General features: G+C 39.0%; 1 protein-coding gene across 3 annotated transcripts in view; it reads left to right on the top strand.

Annotated features, from left to right (window-relative positions):
• dock10 (dedicator of cytokinesis 10) overlaps positions 1-26,142 on the top strand; it is a 32,106-nt gene extending 5,964 nt beyond the window's left edge. The window contains exons 2-56 of one of the 3 annotated variants that reach the window (XM_055226010.1): positions 7,172-7,291; positions 7,410-7,499; positions 8,259-8,341; positions 8,994-9,066; positions 9,313-9,444; positions 9,625-9,759; positions 9,836-10,022; positions 10,168-10,253; positions 10,489-10,572; positions 10,666-10,821; positions 10,895-11,131; positions 11,211-11,333; positions 11,678-11,760; positions 11,848-11,970; positions 12,087-12,166; positions 12,244-12,431; positions 12,552-12,617; positions 12,703-12,795; positions 12,907-13,030; positions 13,102-13,223; positions 13,358-13,441; positions 13,519-13,611; positions 13,703-13,821; positions 13,974-14,043; positions 14,543-14,656; positions 14,737-14,808; positions 14,901-15,047; positions 15,205-15,288; positions 15,364-15,460; positions 15,607-15,639; positions 15,755-15,933; positions 16,185-16,301; positions 16,396-16,513; positions 16,620-16,741; positions 16,837-16,951; positions 17,032-17,098; positions 17,409-17,456; positions 18,661-18,771; positions 19,176-19,282; positions 19,354-19,466; positions 19,731-19,868; positions 19,952-20,134; positions 20,638-20,748; positions 20,860-21,075; positions 21,150-21,207; positions 21,575-21,676; positions 22,749-22,855; positions 22,928-23,050; positions 23,133-23,246; positions 23,817-23,963; positions 24,042-24,252; positions 24,330-24,520; positions 24,594-24,694; positions 24,821-24,959; positions 25,275-26,142. In XM_055226010.1, the coding sequence (XP_055081985.1) occupies positions 7,172-7,291; positions 7,410-7,499; positions 8,259-8,341; positions 8,994-9,066; positions 9,313-9,444; positions 9,625-9,759; positions 9,836-10,022; positions 10,168-10,253; positions 10,489-10,572; positions 10,666-10,821; positions 10,895-11,131; positions 11,211-11,333; positions 11,678-11,760; positions 11,848-11,970; positions 12,087-12,166; positions 12,244-12,431; positions 12,552-12,617; positions 12,703-12,795; positions 12,907-13,030; positions 13,102-13,223; positions 13,358-13,441; positions 13,519-13,611; positions 13,703-13,821; positions 13,974-14,043; positions 14,543-14,656; positions 14,737-14,808; positions 14,901-15,047; positions 15,205-15,288; positions 15,364-15,460; positions 15,607-15,639; positions 15,755-15,933; positions 16,185-16,301; positions 16,396-16,513; positions 16,620-16,741; positions 16,837-16,951; positions 17,032-17,098; positions 17,409-17,456; positions 18,661-18,771; positions 19,176-19,282; positions 19,354-19,466; positions 19,731-19,868; positions 19,952-20,134; positions 20,638-20,748; positions 20,860-21,075; positions 21,150-21,207; positions 21,575-21,676; positions 22,749-22,855; positions 22,928-23,050; positions 23,133-23,246; positions 23,817-23,963; positions 24,042-24,252; positions 24,330-24,520; positions 24,594-24,694; positions 24,821-24,959; positions 25,275-25,322 (6,384 nt within the window). In that variant the 3' untranslated portion in view covers positions 25,323-26,142. The other 2 variants (XM_055226009.1, XM_055226008.1) reach the window with 2 other exon arrangements.
• The last annotated feature ends 322 nt before the right edge of the window (positions 26,143-26,464 follow it).

The raw sequence follows: 26,464 nt of genomic DNA, 5'->3' as shown, positions 1-26,464 counted from the left end.
GCCACGTGGGAAACTGAATTAATGAGGCATGGGCTGAGCTGTGAGAGGCTGTGTGTTTGCAGTGGCAAGAAAATGCTCTGGGGCCGAAATATTATTTTTCAGGCCCTAGTTAACCACTTGTTGAGCTATATTTTTAAAACATGGTTAATTAGTTTTTTTCGTCTTAATTTTAAGATACGACTAATTAAGACTCCCCCCCCCCCCCCCAGACATCAAAAAAGAACATTTCTAGGTACCTCTATTATTTATGACCTGATACCGTGCAATATTGTCTTAATATGATTTTGTAGATGATATGGCGTTATTTCATTTTTATCTCTTGTAACATTTATTACCATTTACATAGTTTTGAAGATGGGACCTAGTGTTATTCATTCATTGTTGTGGCGGTGGGTCTATGTGCATTTTAATACGAGGTGAGTTCAAGGGGAGTGGAAATTTTCCCCCTGTTCCTGGCAGCTGCTCTTCACTTCCCTAGCTCTCCTCTCATCTCCCCCTGTCTGAGGTCCCTCCCCCACCTCTGCTGCCCCAGGACCTGGGGTCTTAGTTAAAGACATTTTAATAACTTCCTTGTCTAAATAAACCAGAAACCAGGACCGTCAAGAATGCAGTGTGGTATAGAGCGCACCCTGCAGGTTACAGAAGTGGGTGACATTCTGAACTTGCTATGTTGATTCTTTGGCACTAGATGGCATTGGCACTGTATGTCTTTGGCCCCTTGTTCCATGCAGTGCTTGTTCAACAAAAACTCAACATTCCCAGCTCACATTGTTCGTATTAAGTTGAGCTGACCAACTAACTATGGCATGTCTGCAATAATCTTTTATCTTATTTGCCGGCTTTTGCATCTGGATTCAGTATTTTAGGGTCAGCATTTTATAAACCCATTTGAAGCACCAGGAGGGTTTGAAAAAGGTCTTAAATCTTGCCTGATGTGACTTTTATAGCTCACGGGTTACTTCATGTTAAAAAGTAAAATAGTAATCTTTGTCTTCCTGTTTGTGCACCATACTATGTGCTGCAGTGCTGCTGCTTTTGCAGGTTGAGGTTTTACTGTATGCATTGGTTACACCCAAAATGTTATTGCAAATATTTAAGGGTGCTTTTTTAGTTCTGGATCTTTAAAGAATAAAAATAACTGATAATAAACAACAAACAACCTTACACAACTTATTTATAAATGCCACTAATGTTGGAAACAAAATAATCAAGTTACCAGGGGTCAGTATGTCAATTGTGCCTGTTTCAAGGAAGAATAAGTGAGGAATATGTGCATGCTATATGAAGAGATATATAGATATATATAAGGATTAAGTGTTTACTATAAACACATTGACCTTTTTAGCACAGCTAGTCTCTTAAGGTCAGACTGTTGCTCTCTGGGAACCTACAGCCAATGAGTGACAGCATCCTTCCTGTCGTGGTCACCATAGGAACAACCTTGTGTTTTCCCAAGTAAGTTTAGTGGTAGAGTGTACCACATCAAACACCTCTGTCATGAGTCAGCCTGCAGCACTACAGGGAACCTAACTACAGAAGAGCAAACTGCTTACAAGGCACTGTAACAGGTTAAATGGACTGTGGTTTCCTCCTTGGCCTAGTTGGCTGAGGTGTCCATAGCCAGTAAAACGTCTTGTATGTTTTTCTCTTCAATGGTTTGTGCAACATTGTCCTCTCGATCCAATCTTCTGCAGAATCATTTATAACCAACTACCGCCACTCTGTCGCCGACAGCAATGTTCACTGTGAAAGTTTACCTCAAATACAAGAGTTACATGGACGGAGGCTGTACAGCTGGAAGACATTAGCTCTACAAATGATGGCGGTGCGTTGCCCTGTACACCCCAGTGATGTCATTCCCACTAGATTCAGGCAGACAACCTAACCAGGGTTTCAATGAGAAGAAAACATACGGTATGAACACATGAGAGCCATATACATTAAGCGATACTGTAGTTTTATCTTGGTTAATAATGAGGTTGTCAACCCAAAGGTAATCGAACAAAAAGAGGTGGTGTGTTATAAAGTCTGCAATGATGTTAGCAAATCCTTTGTTTGAGGGATCCAGACAAAAAGTTTGAATAGGTCCAATAATTTAGGAAAAAAGAGAACACGTTCCCTCTTTTACCCTCAAATGAAGCATTTTATTGCTTAAAGCATTTACAGAACAGTCAGAACTTTAGAAAATGTTAATAAATTATAGTTTGATAATTAAATGATTAATGCGCATGGCTTTTGTGTCCAATATGTTCTCAAAGGAGTCAACCAGGAATTGAAAAAAGCATCTACTACAGCTCAAGTATATCACATTTGCTGATGGCATTAGATTTGAACAGAAGGGTCACTGCATAGACCTTGGCTATGTTTGCTTGCATTGCTATTTGAAATGTTCCTGCACATTTTTGTCTTTGATTTCAGCGCATAAATAGTTAGGGTGAAAATAAACCAATCGCCTTTGTAGTGATGGTATCTTGTTTGGACCCAGAGTGAATGAGAGGGATATAAGCTGTATAAGATGGGGACGACTGGCATCTGCTGGGCATGTTTGTGTGGGCATATTTGTATGACCGGACTATTGTGGTGGTTCTGGAATTTCAACAAAGCTCATCTCTGTCGTCCTCTTGTGTGTGTTTTAGACTCAAATGATCAGACATGTTGTTATCAAATGCCACTGCCTCTCACTGAGGGCTCTTTAGTTCAAGTCAGTGGTAGGCTGTGCTTACTTCTTGTACTTTGTATTCACGTACTTATTGCCCTTTTGTATAGCGCATGTTCATGTTTGGAAACTGTGTGGGAGAAGAATTGTGGTCATCTTATGTACAGATGCTTTCATTATGGGCCCGTAATGCACACTGTTTATATTTAGCTGTGTAAAGTATTATAATGACGAGCACTTGCAGAGGTGGTGGGTGGGACTGTGGGGGACACTGACATGGACACTAATGATCTTAATAATGACCTGGCATCATCACTATGGTTACGTCCGTTCTAAAGGCAGCACAGTGTTTTTAGTTGGCTGGCCTGCGTTTTGTGTGACTAAATCGGACATCAAATAATGCTGATTCAAACTCTTTCAAACTTTTTTTTCACATAGGTCAGACCCAAGTTTGAGCTGATCATATAAAGACAGTTACACATTATTATTAAGTAAAAACCTAAATAAAAAAAAAAAAATACAAGTGAACCTTTTGTTATCACTTGGCTTACCAGTAAACATTGTCTTCAGCATTTTTCCTCAGTCTTTATAAAGCCTTGTCTTTCTAATGTGTTGTTTTATGTACACTCATACCCTGCAATAATATTATAATACAGCTCATTTTAATTAGCATTGGATTTGAACATGAACAATGGCAGAAGAGATGATGAAAGTGCAGTGGTAAAAGTGATGAATAGTCCCAAGCCGCAGATCAGCAGTGATGTAATGGAACATGTCGTTGTAGTCAGCGTCCTTTTGCCTCGCCGAGCATTGAACCGAAGTCAGGGGAATTTCACATAGAAGTTCTACCCCGTAACACTGCATACATCTGTACACCTACCCACTCCCCATTTTCCATTCAATAGACTCGCATAATATTCCCAGGAGAGACACACTGCTCTGGCAACTTCCAATCTGGAACATGATCCTATTTTTTCACTTAATGCAGCTGTTTAGCTCCAAAAATGTTGGGTTCTGTGCCACAAGTTACTTACATTTAAATTGTTCAGACTAAATATCATCGTCCTTGTTTGTGCTGTCAAATGTACCAGTGTTGTTGAATGTCGACTGGTTCTTTTCTTTCACACTTTCATGATTGCAGTTTGATTGCTGCTTGTAGTACTTTGTTCAGTGATAGATGTGAAACTCATTGGATTTGAGGTGCTGTTGTGAGCTGCCGCTGCCTTTATACCCGTGGTTTATACTCTCTTCTGATTTCCTTATTGAATTAGTAATGTCCTTTTTGTAAATGCTTTTTAGTGCAAAACGTATTTTGTTCTTAAATCCTATATTATTGCATACACTTAAGTGCATGTGCAAGTGATTGAGTGAAAATGGATGGAGAAATGGTGCAAAATGAAAATCAGCAAAACTCCTGTAGTCTGTGAGTGTGTGCTGCAGCTGGTTCTGGTCAGCTGACAGCCACTGCAGACTGTGATTTGTTGGTGAGCTGGGCTGAACCGCTCACATCTGCAGTCACTGTGTGTGAGAGGAAAGAGAGAGGGACAGGCTGCTGGCTGGTAGAGCTCTGCCACTGATTGTAGCAGTGCAGCATTGAAGCACAAGATGGAAACCAAGGGCTAGACTCAACCAAATGACTCGAGCTTATGTTAGCTACAGTAGACCACCCTTCAGACCCGGTGTAGCTGGTTAAAAGCTGTGGAGTATGGGTTGTTCTGCCAGTGCCGTGCTGCTGTTGCGCTCAGTGGGAGGGCCAGACTGTGGACACATGTGCGTGCGACACGACCAGATGTCATTGGACGCGGCCACACCTACTCTAGAGGCGTACAGCGCGACTACCACCTCACCGCTGACAATCATCGTCATGGTAACCTGCGCAACTCCCTGCACCACTCTTACTATATGCATGGTGTGCACTTTTTAAACAAATGGAGTCTAGTGTGGGATTGTGTCTTGTATTGTCTAACTTTCTGCTGCAGAGGTTGATATATGTTGATCAATGACTGGGGTCTGGTTGGTTTCCTCATTGTGGCGGAAATGGAGGGGGGAGAGTAAAGTGGGGTCAGTCATGAGGAATCCAGTTTCTGTGGGAAAATTAGCCTCTTCTGCCTTCATACCCTAGTGATGTAAAAGCATAGCCATTCAAACTAAAGCATGAGTAAGAAGACCCACCATGTTGACTTGATTAAATTAATGAGTTTGAATGAATTAAATGTGGCCTGTTTCTTCAGTGCTTATCATAAAATTGACCAAAGTGTAGTTTTACATTTCTGTGGTAACTAGTTATCTTTATCAAACTCAGCAAAAGTGTAGTCACTGTTACCATTTTTGTGGGGTATAAGCAATAATAAGCAAAAAATAGTAATGTAAAGAATCTACTCATAACCTTAATGTTTCTTTTTTGTGTTTTATCCTTTTACTCACTTAATGCAGTATTGCTTTTACTGCCTGCTCTTTTCAAGTATTTCCACACATTTGATTAGATTGCCCTTTTTCATCAAAGCAGCCTCCTCTCTGAAGTTCAAATCACATTACTTTTACCAGTCTTTACCAGTCCCTGTGTTGCTGTATTGATGTACAGCAGATGTCTTATATCTGTGCTTTCTATAGCCCACTGTCTCTTCCTGGACCTCCCCCAGCAACCTTCATGCCCCCCTCTGCTCCTCCCTTTATGTTTCCAGGTCTTCACATCGATATGGAGCAGTTTTCTTCACAATTGCACTCACTGATTCACTTATGGCCAGTGTAGTGTTTAGTTTACCAACATCAGCAACATCATAAAATTGGTTCAAAAGGGGGCAGTAAATGCAGAGAGGAAATCAAAGGTGAATGATGCAATGAAGAGTGGGGTGTTTGAATAGATGAGAGAGCCACTGAGAGGGGTTAGAGACATGAGCCAACAGAGGCAGGTGCTGTGCAACAGGGAAGATGAGGAGCAGGGCTGAGCCACCACAGAATACTGCAGTGTTCATATGTAAACTCACTGGGTGTGAGCTCTGCAGTTCAAAACAGGTCAAACCAATCCTCTTCTCTGAGGAGTCTTCAACTTTCTACCCAAGTGCAGGACTAGTCATTTGTACTGCTTTATTTTTTAACGTTTAAGCAAATGTTTTCTGCAGATTTGCCATTTTGATGACACTGGCTACGCTTCACATCAAAACTTCCTCTATATTATAAATTCTGTTCTGCTATGAGGTTTGATGGAGGAAGTGAATGTAGGTGTCTGTATGCACGTCACACTTGGATAATTCTGCTTAATAAATATTTTGTGCATTCAAATGTCCCAATCACATTCAGTCATATGTGAAGTCACTTTGGTGTGATGTGTAACAATATTCTCTGGTTGACTGATTGTGGAGATTTTCTCACTGTTAGCTTGTTGTGGTAAAATGTATGTTGGACGTCAGACATCTACTTCCTCTACATCCACATGTAATCACCCACCTCTTTGAACCGGTTCATTCTCATTCTGCCTCTAGAGCACATGAGAACAATATTGGCATGATAGCTGACCTTATTTTATCTTATGTTTTAAATGATTCTTTTAATTTGAGGCAATGAGCTTCAGAAGCAAAATTACTTTCAGGAGAAAAACAAAGACCAAACGTGTGCGCTCGGATTTCTCTCGGCTAAGTATAGTATGTTTGTACTTAACTTTATTTTTGTTTTGCAGTAATAGGATTTTTTTGTCAATATTGTAATCGATTGTAGTATTACTGATTATTGCTTTGTCCACTTTGTGAATGCTTAAAGTGAAAATAGGTTGTTTGAGATAATGACGAAGAGACAAATTCCCCCAAACGTTCGGTAATGTCGTATGAGTCGTAGTAAAATATTCAGTGTCATCAAAGCATGAAAGGTTCAGTTTTCTTGTTGTTTAATTTTTTTAATAGAATGTTATTATCACAAAAAAATGTAGCTCTTGATGTTTTGAGTGCATTTGACAGCCTGTGGACATAAATGGTGTGTGTGAGTAGGACCACGTGTGACTGACTTCCTCTGTCCCAGACCACAGCTTCCACAGCACTAGCTTTGCTGTTTCTGTTGCTGCTGCTGCTGTGTCTGCTCTTGTCTCTTGTGACAGAACTCATTAAGCCAACTGTAAATCATATATATTACTTTTCACTCACAAAATGGGGCCACAAATCCTAAATATGTTGTGCTTGAATAAAGATTTAACCTCAGGTAACTTTATCACACTCTGGTGGTTAAATTAACTGTTGTTTTGGTTTCTGTTTAAGGTGTGAATGTTTTGTTCTTGTTTTTTAAGCCATTCTGTCATTATGTTGCTATTTTAACAGTTGTTCCTCAATAATTTGAAAAGTTGTGTTATGTGTCAGAAGTGTCATGGTATTTTAACAGTAGTGCTACTTCCTTTATTACTGTGGTTAAAAAATGTCACAGCTTCTTTAGTCTCATTTGAGTTGAGTTTCATTGTGACTACTCTTGATAACACCTGTTTATTTTTAGTGAAACGTTTGCCAAAAACTGAAGTGTGCTTCTGTATGTTGATAGCAGGAAAAGCCGAAGCTGATTGACCCTCTGGACTATGAGGCGGTCATCTCAGAGCTAGGGGACGAGCTGAAGGAGGATCCTCTCAGAGACCTGCTCCTTTTTCCTGACAATGACTTCAAGGTTAGATTTGTGTTTTGGTCTTTTTAACAGATATGTCTAGAAGACATTTCTGAAGACAGTTGTAATAATACAAATAGCCTGCAAAAAGATTTATGTGATGAATTGTCTGTCTTCACAGGTGTCTACTGTGCCTCAGGAGAGGCGGACTCTCCAATCGACGGTCCCAGAGGGGGCTGAGGGACAGGCTGAGTGTCTGCTGGTCAGACAGGTGAGGCTGAGCTGCTGTGGTGTGGTAGTTTATTAATTTACTCGAGTGCTGCTACACTATGCATAAACCTTTCTGTTCTATGTGTTGCGTAGTGTAGTGCTTACAGTTGAAGTCACAATGGGAAAGCCCCAGAAAGTACTTTTTTATGGAGGCTATAATGGTTTTATTTTAGTTTTTTTTTTATAGTGGTATTACAGTAAAATACAGTTTTCTGCATGTTGAGGATATATACTCATGAGTATAACAATGCATTCATTCCCACTTGTTAAAAAACTTCAGGCTGAATATTATTGTCAGCTTGTCTCACCAGAATGTTTGTTACAGAGGTTGTGATGATAGGACCATTAAACCTGCAGTAAAAATAACACCTTGGTAACCTGGTAACCTGGTAAAACACCTGGTAATTAGGGCCAGTTCACCAGGAAGTCTAAAGGCCCACAGAAACCCTTAAGAGGTGCATTCGACCTTCAGGTCATAGATTGGACGGGCTCAGACAGTGGAACTGAATTTAAACATGTTGACCGCATATCTGAAACACAGACAGGTCACAGATAAGGGTATGAATACTTTGTAAATATACACATACACTAAACATACACTACACGTCTAACTGGTGAGTTAAGTCATAATAATATCAATTACGATCTGTTAAGATACCTTCTTGTACAAAACAGATATGCCAATTATTTGATCTCTTCTTTCTCACAATGTTTCAGATTCTCTTAGATCCACTTTCTATTGTTTCTGATCTTTTACCAGGCCTGTATGTTTTATAACTCTGACCTGAATGTAGTCCAGTTTATGCATGAAGACTATGCTGGAGACTACCGCCTCCTGCCCAGGTACTGCACTCCTCGATGTAATGATTCAGTTTTATTTAAAAGGTAAAATATACTATACAAGTTCAGTATAAACAAGGACCTAGCCTTAATCTCGATGTCATAAACAAGAACAAGATAGACATTAGACAAGATGTTTTGTTTATTTGTACAACTATGGACAAGCTTCTACTCTCTCCTTTTATAAATATACACTTTTCTGACATCCATTCATGTCCAGTGATTTATTTAAACAATCCTGTCAGTCAGTCAGTGTTCCCAGTCCCACAGAGGTTGACCCGGGCAGCCCCTCTCACCGCAGGAATGTCCCTTTCATGCCACTGTAGTTTTGGGTCTGTTCACATGACCTAATCATTAGTTTGGTCTAAAAGCAGGATGTAGATTGGGAGCTGAATTTTACTACTAAACCCAGAGGCACAAAATCTAAAACTAATTAAATCTATCTGGATAAAAACTCTTTAAACAAGGATTACAGTTTAAAGATTCCCAGGGAACTTTAAACAGCTCCCCCTCTCTCACTAATGTAAAGTTTAGAGATTGCCAATTTTTGACAAACACTGATGGAAAAGAGTGAGACACTTTAACATCTCCGATATCATTCATAAAGTTGTCTATAGTGTTTTGTATTTTAAGTGCTCTTTCTCTTTTTACTTAGAAAATTATTCAAAGCAGAGAAGCTGCCATCCCATTCTTTTGAGATCGACTATGAGGACGTGGACAAGGATGAGGTCAGTAAGCGTCTCTGGACAGAATGCTTTTAGAATGAACGTATCACAAGCTGGAAACATCCTGCTTCTCTTGTTAAAATTAGTTTAGGGCAGCGTAAGTTGTTAGAAATACTCTACAAAAGCATTTAGCTAGCAGCATTTAAGCCATGGACATCATTTAGACAATGTAATAAACCTATAAACTTTCCCTTCTCCTATCGATTGTCAGCTTTCTGTTGTAGCATCTTAATGTATTTGTGTTTACAGGACACCACCTCTCTATCCTCCTCCAAAGGGGGTGGGGCTGGATCAGGCACAGGATGCAATGGAGTGTTTCGGTCAGGCTGGCTCTACAAGGGCAACTTTAACAGTACTGTCAACAACAGTATCACTGTGCGGGTAAGGACAAGTCTCCAGTTTAGACATGTTTTCTTATGGTTTGCGCCTAAGTTAGCCCAAGGGTAATATTTTGACAGAAAGTATTCAGCAGATACTAGAAGAGTTAGAGACAATATTTTTTAAATAATGCAACACAACAAAACACAATTGTTACTTAAGCAGTGCTTGCCTTATTTGCAGTCTTTCAAAAGGAGATATTTCCAGTTGACTCAGTTGACAGACAATTCCTACATCATGAACTTCTATAAAGATGAAAAGATCTCAAAAGAGCCTAAAGGATGCATCTTCCTTGACTCCTGCACTGGTGTAGTACAGGTATATGTTAAGATCTTGTATGATATAAGACAATGTTTAAATATCATTTGAAACCCTTTTTATTTTACCGCTGCAGAACAACAGGCTAAGAAAGCATGCCTTTGAGCTCAAAATGAATGAGGTGACTTACTTTGTGCTGGCCGCGGAGAGTGAGCAGGACATGGAGGAGTGGATCAGCACTTTGTCTCGCATTTTACAAATCAGTCCACATGACGCTCCGGTGCCGGATCGCAAGAGCTTGGACCTCACCGAACATCGCCAGGGTCAGTCCACTGTAAAAGATACTGCCATGAAAACCGGTTAGAACAAGAATGAGCCGAATTATTTGAAGGCCCTTGCAGCATCTGGTCACAGTCATTAAACCAGACTATGATAAATAAAACTCTGTTGTGTTTATTTTGGCTCCAGATGGGTTCGATCTGTCGTTGGGTGACAGCTGTTTGCAGGAAAGTGAAGACACAACAGAGAACGGGATCAATCCTGAGTTGGCAAAGGTTTTCACATTTGATGACTTTCTGTGGATAGACTAAGCTACATCATGTACATTGTTTATTGACCAACATGATTCTATGTCTTTGACAATGTGATATTTTGAGACTACAAAACATGCAAACCTTCCTCCTTTTTGGTTGCATGTGCAGTAACCTCAGCAAATTACCATTAACCAGATACATGAGAGATGAAGCCAGGAATCTTTTTATTAACCCTTGTGCTGATCTTCTTGTACAGTATATTGCAGAAACAGATGAGGGAATTCGCTGTGCCAGGAGGGAGGAGAGACTGAATCTTTTTTCACTTGATCCTGACACCCCTGTATGTATCAAGTCTTCTGCATGTTTTTAGAATATATAAGAGAAAAAACTAAAATATAAACGAGTAAAATACGATATATTTTTCCTGGCACAGGTTTTAAGGAGCCCACGATCTGAACATTCATCTTCTGAGCCAACCGTACGTCCCTTTGAGGAGAAGCTGGGCAGAAGGTTTATGATCACCTGTCGAAGCCTTAACCTAATGCTGCAGGGCTCCCTCAATGAAGTGGACACTGAGCCAGTAACCAATGTAAAATAACAAAACAAAAACATGTTTTATGTTAATTGTGTGATTGTAAGTACACATCTGTCTGTCTTTCCAGATTGAGCCTTTTTTTGTATCATTAGCCCTAATGGATATAAGAGAGGGCAAAAAAATCTCTGCAGATTTCCATGTGGACTTGAACCACGAGGCTGTGCGTCAGATGCTCGGGAGCTGCTGTAACGGTCAGGCAGTGGGACTGGGAGGACAGGAGAATGGCCTGCCTCCTTCTGAAAAGAAATCAGGAGACTGCTACCTCAGTCTAGATTTGGAGCACTGGCTGTGTTTCCCCAAAAAGGTACATTATGAATATTGCATATCTGCATAATTGTCTTATTCTCGTATGACTGACTGACAGTTGCACTGTTTACTTACAGGCGATCTTTTCTGTGACCAACCCCCACACTGACATAGTAATGGTGGCCAGAGTGGAAAAAGTGTTAATGGGAAACATTGCATCTGGGACAGAACCATACATCAAGAACACAGACTCTAGCAAGGTCTGAAAGGCAGTTGTTTTACATAATGAATTATTTTTACACTAATGTATTACAAATACAGAAACTTGCGTGCACTAATCATTCTTTACAAATACTGTTAAAATATGTTTAGACTCTGAGTGCCACAGTAATTGGACTAAACACGATACTTGCAGGAAGTGTTTAAGTTCTTTAAATAGTTAAGTGTGTTGCCAGACATCTAACTTGCTGCCAGGGATACTCAATTGAATACCTTGTCAGTACATAAAGGCCTGTAGTAAATTAGGAGTTCTCATGTAACACTGTATTAAATTCACCTTCTTCCTCTGTCTATTTATCTTTACATTATGTTCTTTCACTTGCAGACAGTACAGAAGATTATTAAATCTAACAAGCACTTCTGTAGCAAACTGGGAAAGTACCGCATGCCTTTTGCATGGGCTGTGAGGTTTGTGCTTATTAAAGATTGAATGTTAAATACATTGAAATAGCTATTTTAATATATAGTAGCTTTAATGTTCTTTCATTTTTACAGGTCAGTGTTTAAGGACAACCATGGGGGCCTGGATCGAGATTCTCGTTTTTCACCCCTTTTCAGACAGGAGAGCAACAAAATATCCACTGATGACCTGATAAAGTTGGTCAATGAATACAGAAGGTAAGGATCATAAAGCCCTCTAGATGAAACTTTGATAGGTTAAATGATTGACTTTGTGTTGTATAATGTAAGTGTTGTAATAATGTGCATCCCTACTAATTAAAATGTGTGTATAGGGCTGAGAAGACAAGCAAATTACAAACTATTCCAGGGACTCTGGATATTGCAGTGGACTATGTGCCATTGGAGCATCCAAGTATGTTTCCCCAAATCTTACCTATTGTATCCCATAATATTTTGGAGAGACATAATTAACATTTTATATATTTCCAGATTGTTTGACCTCCTCCTATGTCCCATTAAAGCCATTTGAAGAACTGAGCAAGCACCAGCCTACAGTGGAGGTTGAGGAGTTTGTTCAAGACACAACTAAGTTTACCCAGCCACACCGTGTTTACAAAAATCACATCTACATCTACCCTAAACACCTTAAGTATGACAGCCAGAAGAGTTTTGCTAAGGTATGGATAAATTATGGACTTGACCATGTTTTGGTTTGTCTATTGTGCTGTAGCTATTATTTGTTGCTGCTTTGTATGTGGAAAGATGCGTAAGTATTACAAAAGGCCTTTTGTTCACAGGCTCGTAATCTTGCAGTCTATGTAGAGTTCCGCAGCTCAGACGAAGAAAGTGCTAAGCCTGTGAAGGTAATAAACAAAGTGGGTCTTTAAAATAATGTTATTGTTTTTTCAGTGCTTTTCAATTTCCTACACTTTTTGTGTTTTTGTTTAGTGCATATATGGCAAGCCAGGAGGACCACTTTTTACCACAGCAGCCTGTTCCACTGTTTTGCATCATTCTCAAAACCCTGACTTTTATGATGAGGTTTGTAAAATGCGTGGACACAACAGTGTTTTAGGCCACTCTCTAGAATGAGCATTTTCAGCCACCTGCACAGGCGCACTATTCATTATAACTTTCTCATTCTATCCTCAGGTAAAGATGGAACTCCCTACACATCTTCATGAAAAGCACCATCTTCTCTTTTCCTTTTACCATGTCACATGTGACATTAATGCAAAGACAAATGCAAAAAGGAAAGAAGCTCTGGAGACGTCAGGTGTGTTAGAGGCCATATAATGTGTTTTTTCTTTAAACTACTTTTAACTGTCTTATGTATTTGCTTTTTAGTGGGATATGCTTGGCTGCCGCTCCTTAAAGAGGACCGTCTTGCAACTCAGGAGTTCAACATCGCGGTATCCTCAAACCTTCCACCGGGTTACCTGGGAATTAAAGAAGCCAGCAACACCAAGGTGAGCTCAGCGAAGTTATTTTAAGACTTTTATTAATATTTAAACAATGATTAATAATGGAAAGTTTTTAATTTAACAGAGGTGCACATTAGAGAAATTGCAATGTAATATATTATGTCGGTGTCACTTTATAGAGCAGTGCAGATGTGAAATGGGTGGATGGGGGAAAAGCCATTTTTAGAGTGTCCACCAATGTGATCTCAACTGTATATACTCAGGTGAGACGACACTTTAGCATCAGTATGTCTATGGTTTTACAAAACACCAGGTTGTAAATCGTATGTGTCTTTACCAGGACCCCCACTTGAACAGATTCTTTCAGCAGTGCCAGAAAAGAGAGCTGGACCTCTCTTCATCTCCTACCTCAAACTTCCTCAACTGCCTGAAGGTTTGAGATGATCCAAAACATGTATTCAGTATCTACCAGGAAATAGACAAATACTGTAAATATTAAATAAGCCATATACTGTTTTTATTAGGGTCTACTCAGTATGGAAAGAATCCCAGTCATTATTCGATTTCTGCCCGTGCTCTTCAACCAGCTCTTCAAGGTTCTGACTCAAAATGACAATGATGAGGTCACTACTGCCACCACAAGGTTGGTCATGGTATTGAGTTTTACCGGCAGTTCCATATTCATAACCCCACAGACATAGACATATACATAATACACACACAAGCACATACACGAAAACATTGAAGAACATGACACAAGTATACAGGTATAGTTTTATGTGCCTTGTCTTGCAGAGTGCTGATCCATATTGTTTCAAAATGCCATGAAGAAAACCTGGATCACTTCTTGCACTCTTATATAAAGGTAATTATTTCAGCTGGTTCAAAACAGACGGGACAGCGTGCTATGTTTGTTCCAGGGATCTTTGTTCATGCCAAGAAACTGCTTGCCCAGAAGTTAAAGAAAAAGGGAAAAGAGGGCTGATTCAGAGACAACTAGGACATTTAGCATGCTTAATCAGAAACATGTGCTACAAGGCAACAGCTGTATAGTTTTAAAATCAGGTAAACTGCAGTGCTTCAAGATGGATGGTGGGAGGTAAAAGGAGAAGGCCAGCATAGCTAATAGAAGCAAGGTTGCCATAGTAACATATTGGCATAATGTTCACTACTAGAGATACTCAAATTACCATAATGCATGCATGCAGAGAGAAAGCATGTGTTTCTCTGCTTGTAAATCAATACAAAATCGAATGTATTTAATTTAATTTGATCAGCTCATCACTTTGTAGTTAGTATTTAATATTTTCTCTGGTAGATTCCATTGCTAATAAAAACAAATAATATGTTATATTTGCATACAGTACGTGTTCAAGACAGAGGCCCATGGATTTAGAACGGTCCATGAAGAGCTGGCCAAAGGAATGACCTATGACCTGAAGAGCAATGACCAGGCAGCAGTCAAAAACATACTCAAGGTTAATTTTTATTAGAATGTTTACTTTATGGTTTTTTTGTTTTTTTGAAAATGTATTTTATGACACATTTTCTCTTTCAGTTTTCTTGGTTCTTCTTTGAGCTCATTGTCAAGTCCATGGCACAACATTTGGTAGATGGCAACAAAGTAAAGGTAAGATGCTTTCAGTTTGTTAAATCACAATGAAACAATGGCGTCAGAAAGGACTACTTTAAATTTCCTGTTATTAATTTTTGCCCATTCAGCTTCCAAGGCCCCAGCGTTTTCCCTCATCTTACTTGAGCCGTGTGGAGTCCCTTGTGGAAACTGTATCTGAACACATTTTTTGGAAAAACAAGGACTTGCCAGAGGAAACACGCATTGCTAATGGGGCAGTTGCTGCTTTTGTCAAGGTAAGAGATCTATCCACTCAGTTAAGTTAAGAGATACAAGTAGTTTATATATATCGGCTAATACTAAAAAAGTTTGTGAAAGATCATGGAACATGGCCTTTCAAGTGTGGTGAAATGACATTTTTACACTGGTAAATATTGGTTTGTTTCTCTACAGCGCTGTTTTACAATGATGGATAGAGGATTTACTTTTAAACTCATCAGTAACTACATCAATATGATCACTGCAACTGACAGCAAGGTAACGGTTAATAGACTCTTTATACTGTTACTAAGTACTAGTGCATTTGTTTATAATCTTTCTCATTTCTGCTAGGCCTTATGTGAACTAAAGTTTGAGTTTCTTCGAGAAGTGTGTAACCATGAACACTACATCCCTCTCAGTCTGCCTTTACCTTCTGCTCGTATCTCAGGTTAGTGCTGTTAATGTATGAACTGTATGTTTTTTTTATTTTTTTTTATTTTTTTGTGCATCAGGCAGTGCTCCCATTTGTCAGTTGTTTAACACCTCACTCTTTTCTGTCTGTCATTTATTTCTTTTTTTTTTTTTCCATATCAGACCACGCATCCCCAGAGCCACAAAGTATTCATGGTAAATATGTCCATTCCTTGTAACGTTGTACTGCTACTCTGCATGTGCATTGACTGTATGCTAATAAGCGACAATATAGACAAATTGACCAGATTCTTTATCTTGGTGTCTTCAGCTTCGATTCCTGAATACAACCTGACCGGAGAGTTCTGCAGGAAGCACTTCCTGACTGGCTTGTTGCTACGGGAACTGGGGCTGGCACTCCAGGACGAACAGGACCTTAGACACCTAGCATTAGCAACCCTCAAGAGTCTCATGGCCAAACACTCGCTGGATGCACGCTATGCTACCAAGGTACCCTCAAAATCAGTGTTAGGTGGGGCTGCAAAATATAGTATACCACATTGACCAGAAAGCTGATTTTGTTTTTTGCAATATAGATACTACACATTTGTCACAGTGTTTTTTTTTTTGTTTTTGTTTTTTTAATATAACATATGTAGCTGTTCCATGTTAAAGAAACAAGAAACTGGTTTGGCAATAAAAAGCTGCTCAACATATACAATTAAATCATGTGACATCTATTTGTTTGATCAAACTTGCAGGAGAAGCAGGCAAGAATAGCTTCCCTGTACCTTCCTCTGTATGGTCTCATCCTGGACAACATGCCACGATTTTTCCTCAGGGACATTATTCCAATCTACTTCACCTCGAGTGATCAAGTAAGCATTTGTGTGAATTACTAAGCATAAATGCATATATGTAAAAACACCAATGTAAGTCGCTTTCCCTAATAAATGTGGTAAATTCTCCAAGGGCTCTCGTGATGACCTGAGTGTGAGTGGTGGCATGCCTGGAGCAGTTATTCCTGTTGCTCGCCATGGCAACTCAGTGGATGCCTCCTTCTGCAAAGAAGTGCTGAACTCCATCACAGGTGAACAAGCATGTAGCACAGATGTGTGTTGTGTTGATTGGGCTATGGATGGAAAAAAAAAGATGTGAATGAGACATTTATGAATACACCCCTCCCCCTCCATCAGCTTTCTCCTCCTTGGCAGTTGCCACGGGTAACCAGACCGACTCCAGGGGCTCTCTGATAAGTGTGGACTCAAACCCTAGCAACAGCGACAGGAACAGCGAAAAGATGGACGGATGTGAAAAGGTGAAAAATCTTGACATAAAATGATCACATTATCATAGCCCGCAAAAGATAAAGAAATGTTCACAATCAACTATGGCTCATTTCTATTTGATTAGTTTGCTAGACCGCAGTCCTTGATTGGCTATGGTTCGCGTTGTGACAAACTGGATCAGGCAGAGACCCGCAGCCTCCTCATGTGCTTTTTACACATCATGAAAACCATTTCTGAGGGTATGTTACCGACATGTAGAAAAATCTGCATTTTTCTATTGGCTTTCTCATTTGGACTTATGTTTGAATGCTCATTTCAGATGTTTTGGTGTCATACTGGCACAGAGCCATCCACCAAGAGATCTCAGACTTTTTTAACATCCTAGAGTAAGTGTTTTGCATTGACTGTTAGCACAGCCTTGTATGACTGCTCTGTTATAGAATTACTAAAATGTGAAGATCCGACTGAAATGAATAAAATGGATCTTGGCCAAACTGTAGCAGATGAAAGAAATGACTTAGAGAAAAGCAGACCATAATTCCAAAGAGAGTGCTCTCTCCACTCAGCACTGCAGATTTAACTGTCTGTGTTTCCTGTCTGGAGCAGCCTCGCACTGGACAGTTAAATTCAGGATACAGCACATGTATTTCATTTTGACTCTTAATGATTAAATATCTGTCTGTTTTTCTTCTATAGGTTGTGTCTTCAGCATTTCAGGTTTCTTGGGAAGCGCCATATAGCCAGGTGAGTTGTATGTTTGTGTCTTTAGTTAAATGGGCCTTTATATTTTGCAGCTGTGGGAATATCTTATTATCTCAACATGCACACATTCCTGACCAGCATCCCAATTGAATGCATTATTCATATGACAACAGACACACATCTGTTCATACATTTGCAAATGCACATAGCAAGGTGCACATCAAGAGAATAATTTGTTGTGGTGGGGGTTGGCACAGGATGAGGAATGCTATGTGAAAATGTTTGCACAGCATATACACTCTGTATCTGTACCTCTGGACTGTGGGTCTCTATGTTATGCTTTGCTATGACATATCACAAGATTTGCTGGATCCCATGGCTGGTGCTGAGCCTGTCTGCAGCATCTAGATACTTAACATTCGTTACTAATAGCAAGCCCAGGGGATCTTAGCCTCAAAGTCTGCCTCTCTGTCTGTTAGCCCTTTGAACACAGTCTGAGTCAGTGTGGGCACCGCAAGTGATGAATTACTCTGCAAATTTCAAGCACCATGAATCTACAACTAAAATTAATCTACTATATTAATCTACTATAGAAATAAAAAATACACTCCATGGTTAACCATGCTGTTGTAATCATCCTTGCATGTCTCTTCCCTTTCCCTCGTCTTTCCTGGTCCACTGTTACTGATTCTAGTCTACATCTACATTGACTGCATGGTTTCCCAATGTTGGGTCAACTGTTGCATATTAATGTTAGTATCACTACCTCTGTGGATTTGACTTTCTGGTGTCTATCCAGTATCTTTCTCTGGCTAATGCAAAAGCATGCTACATCGAGCATTTCATACTAATATGCACGTAAAAAGCAGTATACATAGGCTCTGCCATGTTTATCCATGTCCTGTTTTACATTACATATCATCACCACTATCTGCTTTCACATATCATATATTCTTTCAAATAGCAAACTATAACCATTGGCTGTATAACTTTCTATAGTTTATTTTTATTTATTTATTATTAACCACAAAGATCAAATTAGAGTAGCATTGTACTAAAATGGCATTTTTATGTGATTGCTAATATACTTTGGTTGCAAATCCAGTGCTTTATGTAAAACTACATTATTAGCTAGGGCTGTTAGTATGTTCATAATAAGGCATTATCTTGCACAGGGTTGTGACATTTAACAAGTGATGGTCTTGATTAACCAATGTTAGCTCTGGTGTGATTGGGTCATAAACAGGAAACTAGCAGCGGCAGTAAAGCTGGCCCAGTCAACTCAAGCCAATGGCACCATGAAGGCCTCTAACCATTCCTCTCAGCCCTCCCAACCCTCCAGTCTCCTTCCACAATGGTAACCACCCTCCACCTAAAGACGACTACACCGCTGTCTCTCCACCTAAAGACAACAACACCTCTGTCTTAATCTCTGTTGCTAATATAATAACACATTATTTATTAAGGAATCAAATACACAGTACACAAATGTTTTGTTTACACTACAGTCCTATTTTCATCATGTAAGTGGGCACTGTGTCTCTGTTACACTCTGATTTGTATGTATGTATTCCATGCATGTCCCGCCAATCAGTGTATTGTTACCAGTTCTTGTGTCTGTACTCCCATATAGTTAATAGCAACAGTATTGCTAACATGGAGTTTGGAATCATTTGTTTGTTATTCAGATCTTCACATTGTAATCAGGTAAATTAAAATGCTGTAACTTCTAAAAGTTGATTGATTTTGCTTGTTGTCTAGGATGTCATCTGGAGATGGCCACAGACATGCTCGCTCCCAAACCATGCCCATCATCAGGGGCAAAAATGCGCTCACCAACCCGAAGCTGCTACAGATGATGGAGACAGGTAACACATTTTAATTAAATTTATTATTAAGACAGAATAGTTCTATACTAAACATATGCTTGTGTGTGTAGATGGGAGTGTAACAGAAGGAGATTCCAGTCCCACAGATGTAGAGGCAAATCTGTCCACAGAGGTGTCCCTGACTGTGCTGGATGTACTGGAGCTTTTTGTTCACCATCACAAGGTCTCTGCCCCACTACATCTCACCACATCCACAGCACATTGCCTGTCTAAATGTTTTATATTTGTGTTTTGAATTGATAAGTTAAAATGTGTCTAAAGCCTCAGTAAATATATAATAAAGTAGAGTAGTGGTCCACAATCTAGTGTCTATGTAAAATCTCCCAATACAGGTAATGCTACACAACTGCCACCTGGTGGTCAATGAGTGTCATGAGTGTTTATTGTTCTTATGCTGTATATGTTTGTTTGTTGTTGTTTTTCCCAGAAACAGTTGTTGCTGGATGATGGGCAGAATGTGCTGATGAAAAAGGTGCTGGACACCTACATGCTCTACTTTCAGATCAACCAGTCCACTGCCACATTGCGGCACGTCTTTGCTGCTCTCAGACTTTTTGTTCAAAAGGTCAGTCATGCAAACATTGAAATATATATGTATACAGCATTTATCTCTGTATAATATGATTTTATTTTTGTTATTTTTTGTAGTTTCCCAGTGCATTTTTCCAGGGTAAGGCAGACCTGTGTGGCTGTCTCTGCTACGAGATCCTCAAGTGCTGTAATCATCGCTCCAGCTGCACTCAGATGGAGGCAGCAGCCCTCTTGTATTTTTTCATGAGGAAGAACTTTGAGTTTACCAAGGGCAAGTCTATAGTCCGCTCACACCTGCAGGTTTGAGATTACTCTGTATTATCCTTTAACAATCCAGTCTATAGTATACATCATTCCTTCATGTTGCATAAATTTAACTGGAATGTCCTTGAAACTGCTGAAGTAATCCATTCCTGAAATCTAAGCATACTAAATGGTTAGAGACCAGCCCTTTGCTGGCTCATTGAGGAGATGAGCAGTGCATCTGTAGGTCCAAAAATGGAACCTTCTAGTGACAAAGATGGCTCTCTATTTTGTGAAAGAAATTTGTGCACCATGTGTTTGGTGTATTGACTTCCTGGATTATAGCATTGGTGAGACCAAACGTTTATAGTTCTCAAGAATGATGTAGCCTAAATACACAGAACAGCATGAATAAAACAAAAGACTATACCAGCAATGTTATTGATGAGGAACATAAATATAACATTTTTAAAAGCTCAAAAAAGTCTTAGTATTATCTTTTAGTCTTTAGGTGTATATGTTTTGTTTGCAATATTGAATATTTGTTTTCTTTCTGTAAGGTCATCAAGGCAGTGAGTCAGTTAATAGCTGATGCTGGCATTGGTGGTTCGCGTTTTCAGCAGTCTCTTGCCATTATTAATAATTTTGCCAATGGTGATGTACATTTGAAGGTAATGGTAGTACAATTGTGTGCTATAGATCTTGTCACACTTATTTGTAGTTGTTTGTAGTACTTTTTTCCTATGGTATTTGTTTATTATTTTCTTTCTTTGTGAATATAGAACACCCCATTCCCAGCAGAGGTGAAAGACTTGACTAAAAGGATTCGAACAGTTCTGATGGCCACAGCCCAGATGAAGGAGCACGAGAAAGACCCAGAAATGCTGATTGACTTGCAGTACAGCCTGGCCAACTCTTATGCTAGCACACCTGAGCTCCGGCGCACTTGGTTAGAAAGTATGGCAAAGGTCCATGTTCGCAATGGGGATCTCTCTGAGGTATCTTTGTAATTTAAATATTTCTGTTATATCCTAAAAGTTTCTGCTAAAATTGTGGTTTGTTTTGTTCACAGGCTGCCATGTGTTACATCCATATATCAGCACTTATTGCAGAATCATTGAAGAGAAGAGGTCAGTTCTTACAACAATTAAATACTCTGAATGTGCATTATGTGCTTTTTTATTTTTGGACATTCCAGTTTCAAACTAAAATAAACTTTAAGCTTCTTATCATACTGCTTTGTCTCTGCATTTTCATGGATTCTCTTTTGAACATTTCAGCATATTGAAGCAACTCACTGATTGGCTTGAACATATTTCCACTGCTTGTTCCAAACACTTGCCTCCATATTTCACCTGCCTTTTATGTTCACCCACTCTATCAAAGCGCTCACCTTGCATGCTATGAGCTTACACTATTGTTCTACTTAGTAGCTGATTTGAAATCAAAACATGAAAAGTCACCCCCCACTCCTCCTCCTACCCTCCTACCAAACAGGCTACTGGAGAGCAGACAAGACCAGGATTTCCACTGTGTCCACAGAAGAAAGCCCTGTCTTTAACTGTAGCTCCTTACTAACTACCTCCCGAGAACCTGACAGTGAGTGTGTGCGCCTGGGGCCAGCTGGTGGTGGGGCTTGGGGCTGGGCTATAAGGGAACATAACTAGCATTGTACTATGTCATATCTGGTAAAGTGGAACTGTTTCAGTTTGAGAGTGAAATGAATTTGCAGGACCCAGATAGAGATTGGCAACTTTTTCACAGAATTATAGCTCACTATTATATTCAGTTGCATGTTATATTCAATTTCATTGCACATAAATAATAAAGAATATTTAGAGTGAAAGTCTAATTAATCCAGAAGTGCAATTAGCATGGACATTTTCTTGACACTTATTAAATTTAATTTAGATTTTTATAATCATAATGATCCAATAAGATAATTGAATTGAATTACTGAATGGAAATGTCCTTTTTTTTTTTTTTTTTTTTTTTCCTTTTAACACCGAGTGCCCTCTTTCTGTAATATCTGTGTGATCCCTCAGTCATCCAGGTCTGATCCATAGAAAAAGAAAATCTGTCAACTGGACAAAAAGTTGTAAGAGTGAATATGTTTCGCTACTCATCCAGATTACTGGTGGACACTGTCATATATCTATCTGGGGATAGGGGAAAGTGATGTCAGACCCTATCTATAACTACATCCTCAGACCCAAAGCACAACAAAGAAAACAATAGGGTGAGCCAGGATGTTAATAGCTGTGAAATCACTCCTTAGGGGCTTGAATGACTGCTAAGTAGGACTCACAATAGACTTAGCCTACAAACAGAAACTGTAAACAGTAGGTGTTTTATTTTCAGTGTAGTTAGCTCCTCCCTTCAGATGGATACAAGGCAGTGTCCAGCAGTAATCTGACCAGAACTGAAGAAGTGGCTTGATTGAGCAGCGAAACTTTTTCACTCCTACAACTTTTTGTCCAGTTGACAAATTTTATTTTTCTTTGCTATATTCTTCTGTAATGTATTTCACTATCCCCAACACAGATGTTGATGGGTGCTTTTTTTTTAATATCTTCTACTTTATCAAATCTATCTTCATATTACAAAATAAAATATGTGAACTTACACTAAATGATCTCTTTTTCACCTTGTGCTGTATGGGCAAAAACAGCTTCCTTCTCTATGGGCTGGGCGGCTTTTATGTGCATCAGTCCAAATGTGAAGGAGGAAGGGGCTATGAAAGAGGACACAGGCACACAGGACACTCCTTATACTGAGGTATGATCTCTTAGCAAGGACAATCATGCAGCCGCTTGTGTGACAGGATTTTAACTTTTAAACTTTCTGCAGGATACTTTGGTAGAACAGCTGGAGCTCTGCGTGGACTACCTGTGGAAGTCAGAACGGCATGAACTCATTGCGGACATCAACAAACCTGTCATTGCTGTCTTTGAAAAGCGCAGGGATTTCAAGGCATGTATTTGCATAATTTTATTTGTGACAAACTACCGTAATAAATAATTCTTAATGTATGTACATTATGTTTAAATTACAGAGGCTGTCGGAGCTTTACTATGACATCCATCGTTCCTATCTAAAGGTGACAGAGGTGGTCAATTCAGAGAAAAGACTGTTCGGCCGATATTACCGAGTCGCTTTCTATGGCCAGGTAAGACACTAAATTATATTAGATGTTGAAACATTAAACATTTAGCTGAAAAAGAACCAAAAAAAGAACCTTTCTGTAAAAGGCGTATTAGAATGAATACATTTTTTGGACTTTGTCTTCAATATCTCTTTGTGCTTTTTTTCTTTTATAAAAAAAATATTCTTTATCAAGATTGTGGTAAGTCTAGTAGTGTGTCTTTGATCAAACATTTTTCTAACCATTCTTACCTCTCCTCTTTTCCTGCTTTCATTAACACTTTTACCTATAGCTTCCTATAGCTCCTATAGTTTGCTGTGTTGTACTATATTTTATTACAGCAAAAATGGTCCGCTTGGAAATAATAAATGTGTTTTAAGGCCAGCCTCTATTAAGCCTCATTTACCTTACCTACTTAAATATAAACCTCCTCCTGTAACTCTTAGACAGTGTCCAAAACTAGACTGACATGCCTTCAGTGTTTGTGTGTCTGTCAAAACAGCACCATATGCATTACAATCTTACAGTGCATGCCCACACTTATACATGATTAAGTAAGTCAGTCTATGATAATTACTTGTTGTCTGCTCATAGGGTTTCTTTGAGGAAGAGGAGAGCAAGGAGTTCATCTACAAGGAACCAAAACTAACAGGACTGTCTGAGATCTCACAAAGATTACTCAAACTCTACTCTGACAAATTTGGAGCAGACAATGTCAAGATGATCCAGGACTCAAATAAAGTAAGTTTTATCTGGTCAAGTTGTCATACATTTAGGAATTACAAGTAATCTTGGGTTCTATTTGGTTGTTGAAAATAGGTGAATCCTAAAGACCTGGATCAGAAATTTGCCTACATCCAAGTGACTTATGTGGTACCATACTTTGATGAAAAAGAGCAGCAGGAAAAAAGAACAGATTTTGAGAGACATCACAACATCAACCGCTTTGTGTTTGAGACCCCCTTCACTCTGTCCGGAAAGAAACACGGTGATGTGGAAGAGCAATGCAAGAGGCGTACCATATTAACCAGTGAGTTGGTCTGTAACTCAGCAATTATAAATGTATGCATGTAATCTGAAAGCTCTGTTTTTTCCCCTTGAATCCAGCAAGCTCCTACTTCCCCTATCTTAAAAAGCGCATTGAGGTAGTGGAACAGCAGAGCGCAGAAATGAACCCAATAGAAGTGGCTATAGACGAGATGTCCCGGAAAGTCTCTGAACTCAACCAGCTCTGCAACATGGAGGAAGTGGATATGATCAGGCTCCAGCTGAAGCTACAGGGCAGTGTCAGCGCTAAGGTGTGCACACAGTCTGGCTTTTAGGAATCCAGACCTCTCGTCGAATCTAATGTCATTCTTGTCCTGTTTTTAGGTCAACGCCGGACCTATGGCTTATGCTAGAGCATTTTTAGAAGAGAAGAATGCCAAGAAATATCCGGACAACCAGGTCAAACTACTCAAGGAGATTTTTAGGTATTGCCTTGACTCGCACCGTACAGTATTTATTTATTTTTGTTCTTCTCTGTAGTATGTACAGAGAAACAATATGCGCATTAAGGTTTGTATTTATTGTACTTATGTTTTATTGGATGTTTGTAGGCAGTTTGCAGAAGCATGTGGCCAAGCACTGGATGTGAATGAGCGTCTGATCAAAGAGGACCAGTTGGAGTATCAGGAGGAGATGAGGACTCACTACCGGGATATGCTGACGGAGCTGTCGGGCATCATGAATGAGCAGGTCTCACTATGAAAAAATACATTCAACTCGCACCTAACGCTTGCATTTATTTATTACTTTCCCATTCTTTGCACATCGTCTCAAACCATTTACTGTATTTTGTATTTTTGCTTTTACTTTAAATTTTCATCTTCAATTTCAGCTCCAAAAAAATGTTCTTGCCTCCAACAGCTCTCTGTCTAATCTCTCTAAGATTGGTATGTCATTTCATTCCACCATTTTCATTTTCATTCAACCTGTGTCGCACTGATGCTTTTTATATTTAATTTTTTATTTACTTCTTCGTTTACATTACCTTTTGAAACTTTTGCCTAGATTCCTCAAACAAGACAACCAGGAACAGAACGTCACAGCGCATTTTGAATGGGCCAACCTCAAAGGACCACGTAACCCTTCATGGTGCCAGTATGGGTTAAGAGCTTGTAATTTTCTGAAATTGTGAGACCACTCTAAGAAAGAAGTGAGTAGGCCGTGGTTGTGGTAGTTTGTAGTCTCGTGGTTAAACTTGACTGTCTACTAGAAGTCAGACTGTTTGCTACTATTGTTTTGGAATTGGATTCAGTCATTTGTGAATTATAAGTTCCTTTATCTTACCAACTGATTTATTAGTCTACATACACACACCTCCACAATGCTTTTACCTGCAGCATTTTGTCGAAAACACACACACAGAAATGACATGCGCCTTCTCTTCAAAACCCACTCCCTTTAGAGATCAGTGTCCTTATTGAGCTTGAGGTGTGCTCAGCAATAGAATGTGTTAACTGAATACACTTTTGAGTCAGTTTTCAATCTCTGTAAGAGGTTTTGAAAGATGACAAATACTGTATGAATTGTAATATATTTATAACACAGGCCATATTTCACAATTCAAATTGGATAGATGAACGTACCTCTAGTTCCTGAATGTAGAGCAGTTCCACATTGCTACTTTGAATCTTTGCTAACATTCGCAAACTTTCTGCTTAACAGTTTTCAACTGGGAAATGTTTTGTAACATTTTTATCACTGAAATTGTTATTATTACATGTGCTGTTTTGAATTGTAAATAAGAAATAATAATATTTAACTCTGTCTTTTTATATAAAATAATCTATATAAATATTTGTTTAGCTGAATTGAAAAAAAGAACAAAACTGATGTTTTGTGTATAACGTTTAAATAAAAATTGTTATAGTCCAAAGTTGGTGACTACACATAACTTATTACAGAGTGCTTATGACAGACATGGGCAAACTATGGCCCAGGGGCCACACACGGCCTTTGGTTTTATTAATCCAGCCTGCTGAATGTGACCAAATTATATTAAAATAGGTAAGGGCAAACCTTGTCCAGAGTTTTTCCTGCTGTGTTTATTTAACTGAAATTTAATATGAATTATTAATTTAATTAATGAATTTGGAAAACAATTTGCACAATGAGTCTTGCATATTCATGCTTTGCTATCTATCTATCTATCTATCTATCTATCTATCTATCTATATATATATATATATATATATATA

This window comes from Periophthalmus magnuspinnatus, chromosome 13 (assembly GCF_009829125.3).
Source record: "Periophthalmus magnuspinnatus isolate fPerMag1 chromosome 13, fPerMag1.2.pri, whole genome shotgun sequence".
In the NCBI taxonomy this organism is placed as follows: domain Eukaryota; kingdom Metazoa; phylum Chordata; class Actinopteri; order Gobiiformes; family Gobiidae; genus Periophthalmus; species Periophthalmus magnuspinnatus.
This window is presented reverse-complemented; position numbering and strand designations above follow the sequence as displayed.